The following is an 8,817-nucleotide window of genomic DNA, read 5'->3' as shown; positions in this document are numbered from 1 at the left end:
GAGTTGAGGCACAAAGCCGGGGAAGGGCCAGATTTTTTGTCAGGTTACGGAGGTGCCCATTGAAGAGCATGGGAATTAGGCATTTTCATCCCCTAGAGGATTTGCATCAGTATTGCATCAGACTTTGAAACCCATGCCTCCCAGCACCTGGTTAGTGCCTTATTAGCCACAGTACCAGCCTTCCTTCCCAGCTGCCTTGTGCGGCAAATCCAGAGCATCATACCTAGCAATCACAAGACATTCAAAGCACCTGACATGCCCAATGTATTGCCCTCTCACAGCTGCAATTCCACGTGCTGGAATGACATGCAGGGGAAGGGATATTAGGGTTCTGTCTGATCTACCTCCTCATTTAGCCTTAACCCTGGGTCAATCTTCCACCCAAATGCTATCTGGGGAAACGTGCTTCTCAGACCTCCTGCATTAGCCCAGAATCAGAGCCCCTCCCTGCACTCCAGCAAGGGAGGGGGAGCTGCAGGCACACACAGAGGTGGGAATTAGTGGTTCAAGTTAAACCAAACTCATTAAGCCAACTTCACATCACATGTGGAAGGACCCGTGCATGCACACTGCATCCTTGAGAGGCCACGGACAGAAGAAAAGCCAAATCACCTTCTTTTACCTTAAACACCATGCACCAGCGCAAAAGGATTGCAAAGGAAGTGGGAAATGCCCCCAGCTCTGAAAAGCGGGATTTTACCCCTGTTTGGTCCTGGATGGTGCAAGAACATCAGCCCCGAGGTCTGTTGTCTGAGTGAAATTGATGGCAAGAGATAAAAGCCATGCAGAGCTATTGTAAGCCTCTCACGCATTCCCTTTCTGTCCAGGGATAGAGAAAAGCTCATCTCAATATGGAGAAGTGAGTCCCAGGAACTTGCTGGAGTGCCGCCCCTGCCAGGAGGGATGCGTGACGTGTGTGGACGACACCCCGTGTTTGATCCAGGAGGATTGGTCCCTGCGGGCTGCCGTCCTCTCTTGCCAAGCCTTCTGCATGCTGGCTGTCTTTCTCAGTATGCTGATCTCCTACCACTTTAGAAAGAGCAAGGCAAGGCAACAAGCTCTCACTGAGGAACTGGGTTTCACTGTGGTGCCCCTATGCTCTGCTATCAGGGACTCAAACATACCCAGCCTTGGGCACGTCACCTCTCTGCGGTGCCTCCTGTGGGACCCACAGGGCATATGGCCTGAGTTTTTCTCAATACCTTACAAGAGAGAAGCCTCATGTAGTGGCCTGAGCACAGGCATGGGGGCAGGTACAGCCATGTTCTCACCTGTGTTCTGATGCCACATCACATTGGGTACCTGATGTGAGCCCTCTTGGAAATGATTTTCAGAGCCCACATTCAACACCCCTTACCAATTCAGACCACAGGTATCTCAGCCTGGGTCCCCAAAACCAAGACAGCACATGTCAAAGGCTCCTGTTCATCATGTTGCTCCTTATTCTCCATAACATGTCTGTCATAATTCACTCACCAGGCCCAGGGCTGGGGGCATGGAAGCTGGCTGTATAGAAAAGGGGGCATTTACCCCTATGCAGGCACAATGACCCCAAACTTTCCCACCCCTCGGGTCCCAAACTAGCTCTGCAGAAGGCATCTTGTTGACCCCCTGTACAGGGATGCATTTAACCCAAAGTCCCTTTAAGGTGAGGACAGCCAAGCATTGTAGTCAGATGGCTGTTAAAGCACAGGAAGGGAAGTCACATGACCTCAGTTCCATTCCCAGAATTTGGATCAATCACGTCTCCTCCCCAAGCCTCAGTTTTCATATCTCTATAATGGGGCTGATAAAAATATTGACCTACTCCACTCATGGTGAGAGGGGCCTATGGTCAGCTTGTGATTCCTCATGAATGCTTAAGAAGTGCTGTGCATTCTCATTTGTTATTACTGTTGCCGGTTTGGTCTTCGGACACTTACCTCCATTTTCCTTTAGAGTCGGATCTCCCCTAGAAGAAGAAAGGTTTCCACACACGCCTACTTTTAGCTCCCATAGGAGAGGGTGCCTCCTGCTGGTGGGCTGTCTCACCCATCCCACTAGGCTAATTCCACTCCCAATCCCTTCCAACTCGCTTCATTTTCCCCAGGGATTACTCCAAGAATCTAGCTCTAGCATAGAGATTAGCCTGATTTGTTGAGACATGTTCCTACCACTAGAAGGTGACCTGTGGGGGATGCTGGGAACATCTCGCTCCTCACAGCACAGGCTCATTCAAGAATATATTGTTTGCATTCTGTTCTGTCCTCTGCCTTGGCACAATGCCCTTGAATGATTCATTTCCCCACCACATGGGTCCTCTGCTACGTGAGTGTGTGCGCCTCTCTCTCTCTTTCTCTCCCTAGAGGATCCGTGCATCGGGAGTTATCCTGCTAGAGACTATCCTCTTTGGATCTCTGCTTCTCTACTTCCCTGTGAGTATCTGACTTGTATCTGGAGGCCAATGCTCTCTCCCTTTGTTCCCCTAGGTAATCCCAACTCCAAGGAGGAGGCTGGGCTGGATGGGAGTAGGTTCATCTTCTCCCATTTTCAGACCTTCCTGTGCCCTCCCTGTGCCATATTACCCAAGACCCCCAGCAGTTCCATCTGTCACACACACGGGGTCAAATCCATCATGGATAGCTTTTACCCCAGGAGGCAAACCCCTCCTTTACCAAAACAGGTCCCAGGCCATGCTCTAAGTCTGCCTGCTGGTGCCCTGCTGCAGGCTCATCACCAAGCTGTGGCTTCAGAAGCTGCACCAGTGTCCCAATTTCTTGTGCCTTTCTAGCTTCTACAGTCAGTGCCTCTGCTGCCTTGTAAGAGCGCTCAGGTAGTACCATGATGAAGACAGTGTGTGCAAACACCTAGACAGGTGGATTTCAACCTTTTTTCATTTGTGGACCCCTCAACAATTCCAAATGGAGGTGCAGACCCCTTTGAATTGTAAGTTTCACATACTTTTGATTGATCAGAGGTTAAAAACCCCTGACCTGGACAGATAAGAGCCCTTTGTTTCACCAGAGGAAGGACAAAGACCTCTATTTTCATCCCCACAGGGGATGAGATCCACTCCTCCTGTCTCACGGGAACCCATTTGTGCAGAGCGGGAAGGTTCAGTCTGTTGTCAGAGAAAACCCCACGTTCCACTCAAAGACTTCTGTAGATGCAGCAGTAGCTACGAAAGGCCAAGTAAAGATCCAGGTCAACTCCAATTCCACTGGGGCCATTTTGTACATAGACAGCTGACATCAAAGGCTCCTCAGCTCCTGGGATGCGTCATGCTGCCATTGCACGAGAAGGCAAGAGGTGCTCCTACAACCCTAGAAAGCCAAGGATTAACTCGCCTAGAATGCAAATCAGGGGCACCTCAGAGAGAAGGCTGTGTGCTGTGCATAACAGGCACTGGAAGCAGTGCTTGCTGGACTGCTTCCTTCACTTTTGCTTCCTAGGTAGGAATATGGATTTCTCCTCTGCACCAAGAGCAGCACAAAATTTGACCTTGCCCTGGGTATCCAACTGCTAATTTCACCAGTCTGGCCTTCATCAGCCACAGCAGAAACCTTCTTGAGGACTGAAAACCCTTTTTTTCCTGATGACCAGTGGAATTAATCCTCCTCTAAATCTTCCCCCTCCTGAAAGATTTGCAGCATCTGCCATAGAGACAGCAGGGAGCAGTGAACAAACCTTTTGAAAAGAAACTGATCCTCAGGCCTCTTAGCTGGTTTCTGATGCAGCCTGCTTCCTGTTCCCAAAAGGGTCAGGGGTGGCAGCAAGGCAGTACAAACTGTACAACTGCATAAAGCCCTGAGCTGGTTAGGGGTCCTCATTGCACATTTTAGCCTGGTTGTCTGGTAGATTACTGTGCAGGGCCAGACCTTTGTGTGAGACCCCCAAAAACATAAATCCAGCCACAGATAAGGGGCTTAGGGGACCTCAACTAGAGCTGGTAAATTTATCACCCAAGCTCCATTATTCTGTTCTCATTTTAGGTGCTTCTAGGCTGCACATCAGTGTGATATCCAGATCTGGTCCCTTCTAGCATATCCTGCTAGCCAGGTCATATTCCATCTGAGGCAGTATTGTCCTAGTTGCTCAGGCAGGGGATCATGAGTCAGACACTCTGGTACGTCAGTTTGGCTTCCACAGTGAATCATTGTGTGAGGGGAGGCTGTCATCAATCTGTGCCTCAATCTCCCTGTCTGCATGTGCTGGCAGCTACACAGGATACAGCACCAGGAGACACAAAAATGCAGGCCCCTTTCCCTCTTGGTAAAAGCGAGTTGTTTTCCTGTGGGCATCATCTGAGTCTGCCTGAGCAAGGCAATGCCAGCGCACAGATACAAGCAGAAGGAGGAGTGGCCAGGTTCTCAGGAATCACCATCTATCTAGTTCCCTACCTCTAACCCTAGCCAGGAGCATCTAACTCAGGGGCAGGTGCAGGAAACCCTGGTCAAGGAATAATGGTATTCCCAGAGGAAGCCAGAGCATTTATGATCCTTATCCATTGCCTGCTTTTGCTAGTATATATATATTCTGCTAGGGCTGCAGCCTCATTTTCACTCAAGCTTTATTGACATCAAGAAAAAAGGTGGGGACCTAACAGTGCAATTTTGTGCCAGTGCAGACTAGCCCCATGTTCTTTTTTTATCCAGTTCTGGTGCTCTGGGACTTTACCATGGCCTACAAAGTCATCCACACCCCCTTGAAAGTTCCAGCATCCTGCCCACATGGCCTAGGGGTGGCTTAAGTGTAAACAAGACCCAGGGGCAGGTGTAAAAAGTGGAAACTTCAAGTGACACAGCAGCTTCCCAGGACAGAGATCTGAGCTGTGTGGAGCTACTTCTCTCATTCTCTCTCCCATCTTTATGCTCAGGTGTTTATCCTGTACTTCAAGCCAAGTATTTTTCGCTGTATCGTCCTGCGCTGGGTGCGCATGCTTGGATTTGCAATTGTCTATGGGACCATCACCCTCAAGCTATACAGGTAATGGCATGAGGGGCTAGTTGGCCCCTGCCTCTTTGCCAGTGGAGTTACCCCCAGGATGGATTTTGCCCTGAATGTACAAACACAGGAGGCAAAACCTTCACACTCCTGAGGCAGCAGCTGTCCCACTCTGAGTCAGCCTCATAGTAACTTCCCACAGGATCCAGCTTCCAGCTATGGATGGTACAGTCCTTCTCAATTGATCCCCTCTCAACAGAAGCTCATGAGGCTGCATATTCCTTGTGTTCAAGTCCAAGGGAAACATACTGTGACTGATCTTACTCCAAGCAGTAGAGGGCCTTTTTTTTTTTAGCTACTGAACTCATTGCTGGTAGGGAGTTTGAAGTTAAATTAACATCACCTGCATGGCCTTAGTCCTGATGCATTTCATATTCTAATAACCTTCCTTTAGATGGGTTTTTCTTTAGTGGAGTAACTGTACAAGCACAATACAGCAAAGCTCAGGGTGAAATCCACTCCTATACAAGCACCAGCATAAAGCCTGGGAACCACATTAAGCCTTAGTTAAGTCATCAGCTGGTCATAGAGCCACTGGATGCAAGTGTTGCTTCCTCCCTCTCCTGTGCAGGGTCCTGAAGGTGTTCCTCTCCCGTACGGCCCAGCGAGTCCCCTATATGACCAGCGGGCGGGTAATGAAGATGCTGGGGCTGATCCTGCTCTTGGTGCTCTGGTTCCTGGCAGCCTGGACAGTGGGGATGCTGGAGAACATTGATAAGAACATCCCGCTGGTGATCCGCTCCCAGACTCCCCGGGGCCTTCAGTTCTATATCTGCGACCATGACCGGTGGGACTACATGATGGTTGTGGGTGAGACTCTGTTCTCAGGGCTCCCGATGTCACAGAGAAGGAGGCGTGGGGACATTTTTAGTTTGCCCATGGATGGCTGTCCTGGATCCCACAAGGTCAAAGAGCCCCAAGCACCCACCAAGCAGGGAGCTTAGGAGGCTCAGTGTGCTCCTTCCTCTCAGCTTTGCTAGAACCAGCTCTGGAGCAGAGGGGTATTCAGCCAGGAGAGGATAGCCACAGCCTAGACCACACAGGGCCAGATTGCCACCCCCTTACTCACACCAGAGCTGATTATAGTCCCTGAATGGCTCCCACTGATACCAGTGAGACTATTCCAGCTTTGAGGTACCACATAGTCCTGGTAAATGTCAGAATCTGGCCTGTGGTGGGGTCAGAGCCACCCTGGAACCACAATGAAGGCTGCACCTTAGCACTAGAATGACCCTCAGATTCCCTTTGTATGCTGGCTGACACCCCTGCTCTAGAGAGATGCAGATGGACAGACAAACAAGCAGAATGGCAGACAGGAGACCCATGTGCAAGCCCTTAGCACTGCCTCTTTTCCACCTTCTTGGCCCTGAATCCACCAACATGGGATGGCTCTGGAGCAGTGCCTGCCTTGTAATGCTGACTCCAGAACAGCGGTAGCCCCCTCTTCCTTGGTCCTAAAAAAGATCTCTTCTAGTTGGCAGCCATCCTGGACTTGCAGCACACAGGCCATTTTGGCTGTAGCCCCAAACACAAGTGTGCATTCTCTTGTGTTTTATTCTCCATCCAAAGCTGAGGGAGACCAGTGCTTGGAGGGTGGGCAAGAAAGGAAGCCAACCTGTGAACAGAAGGCTCATGCCACCTTGGTAGCCAAAGAAATGGGATTAGCTAATCTTAATTAAACCATTTCTCATCAACCAGGTGCCACCTGGATTCCACAGCATCCTGCTATAAAATGTAAACATGCTAGAGAGAAAGGTGCTGCACCTGATATTGCTGATTTTTCTCTCTCTTTCTGCCAGCTGAAATGCTCTTCTTACTCTGGGGGAGTTTCCTGTGCTATGCCACCCGGACGGTGCCCTCTGCTTTCCATGAGCCCCGCTACATGGGCATTGCCCTCCACAATGAATTGATCATATCCACTGCCTTCCACGTCATCAGGTGAGGAAAGGGAGGGAGAAAGGGCCCCTTCGCTGTACTGATCCATTGCACTGTCTATCCAGGAACCTCCCCACTGCTCCACTCCCCATCTACACACACACATTTGGTTCAGAGGGAAGGAGTACAACAATTCTAAAGGGCTTTATCATTCTGGTTCCTGGAGATGTGTGATTTACATATTTGTTTCTCCCCATCTTGGGCTGGACCTTGATTTTGCACACCCGCTGCTTGGTTTCACACACCTGCTGTGCTTTGTGTGATAGAGGCCAGTCATGAAGACCCCCTAGTGGTTTCAAAATCTGTACACAGATCAAGAGCGAGGGGCAGCTTGAACACCTTCAAAACTAGGTCACCTCCTCAAGCTGCTCTTTCTTCCTTTTCTTCTGATCTCCCAGTTCACCTTGTAGGACTCTGACCAATTGAGAGGCATAAAAAATAATCCCATCTGCTTTAACTCCAAGTAAAAAAAATCCAGCTCTGAGGAATCATTCCAGCAGCAGTATATAGCAGAATCCATGATCCTCACTCTTCTCGCATACCATGGGTACTTGGAAGGGAGTCTAGTGGTTAGAGCAGAGGGGTCAGAGTCAGAATATAGTTTCATAGTAGGTAGGGTCGGAAGGGACCTGAGCAGATCATCAAGTCTGACCCCCTGCCCTGGGCAGGAAAGAATGCTGGGGTCAAATGACCCCAGCAAGGTGTCTATCTAGCCTCCTTTTAAAGACCCCCAGGGTAGGAGAGAGCACCACTTCCCTTGGAAGTTGGTTCCAGATCCTAGCCTCCCTGACAGTGAAGTAGTGCCTCCTGATATCTAGCCTGAATCTACTTTCCATCAACTTATGGCCGTTATTCCTTGTTACTCCCAGTAGTGCTCAGGGGAACAGGCTCTCTCCCGTTGCCTGCTGGTCTCCCTTGGCCAGCTTGTGGATAGCCACCAGATCCCCTCTCAGCCTTCCCTTGTGGAGGCTGAACAGGTTCAGGTCCCGTAGCCTCCCCTCGTAGGGCCTGCCCTACTGCCCCCTGATCATGTGAGTGGCCATCCTCTGGACCATCTCCATGCTGTCCTCATCCCTCCTGAAGTGCGGCGCCCAGAACTGGACGCAGTACTCCAACTGCGGCTTGACCAGTGTTGCATAGAGGGGGAGGATCACCTCCTTGGACCTGCTCGTGATGCATCTGTGGATGCATGACAAGGTGCGGTTAGCCTTCCTGACTGCGTCCCCACGTTGGTAGCCCATGTTCATCTTGGAATCAATAATGACACCAAGATCCTTTTCTGTCTCTGTGCTGACTAGAAGGGAGTTCCCCAGCCTGTAGGTCTGCTGCTGGTTCTTCCTCCCCAGGTGCAGTACCTTGCACTTGTCAGTATTGAATCCCATCTTACTCTCATCCTCCCACCCCTACAACTTGTCCAGATCCAATTGCAGCCTGTCCCTCCCTTCTAGCATGCCCACTTCTCCCCACATCTTAGTGTCATCTGCGAATTTGAACAAGGTGCTTTTCACCCCCTCGTCCAAGTCGCTGATGAAGATGTTGAACAATGCAGGCCCAAGGACCAAGCCCTGCGGGACCCCACTGCCCACATCCCTCCAGGTCAAAAATGACCAGTCCACCACCACTCTCTGGGTGCGGCCCTCCAGCCAACTAGTGACCCATCAGACTGTGTAGGTGTCTATGCCACAGTCCCCTAGTTTTTTTTAATGAGAATGGGGTGAGAGACAGTGTCAAAGGCCTTCCTGAAGTCCAGAAATACTACGTCCACCGCGACACCTGCATCTAAGGATTTTGTGACCTGGTCATAGAAGGCCACCAGGTTGGCCTGCCTGTAATGAACCCATGTTGGTTGGCCCTAAACATAATCTCCCCTGCTGAGAGATTATGCTTAGGGGGAACCCC

The 8,817-nt window shown here is 50.4% G+C and overlaps 1 protein-coding gene across 1 annotated transcript in view; it reads left to right on the top strand.

The window, feature by feature from the left end:
• Positions 1-380: 380 nt before the first annotated feature.
• LOC102369626 (probable G-protein coupled receptor 179) overlaps positions 381-8,817 on the top strand; it is a gene marked incomplete at its 3' end in the record, with an annotated part of 22,491 nt that continues 14,054 nt past the window's right edge. Inside the window, exons 1-6 of the mRNA XM_014527715.2 lie at positions 381-741; positions 828-1,045; positions 2,346-2,414; positions 4,856-4,965; positions 5,555-5,793; positions 6,783-6,921. Coding sequence (XP_014383201.2) covers positions 633-741; positions 828-1,045; positions 2,346-2,414; positions 4,856-4,965; positions 5,555-5,793; positions 6,783-6,921 — 884 coding nt within the window. The remainder of the gene's footprint in view (positions 742-827; positions 1,046-2,345; positions 2,415-4,855; positions 4,966-5,554; positions 5,794-6,782; positions 6,922-8,817) is intronic.

This window comes from Alligator sinensis, unplaced genomic scaffold, assembly GCF_000455745.1.
Source record: "Alligator sinensis unplaced genomic scaffold, ASM45574v1 scaffold2972_1, whole genome shotgun sequence".
Lineage (NCBI taxonomy): Eukaryota > Metazoa > Chordata > Crocodylia > Alligatoridae > Alligator > Alligator sinensis.
This window is presented reverse-complemented; position numbering and strand designations above follow the sequence as displayed.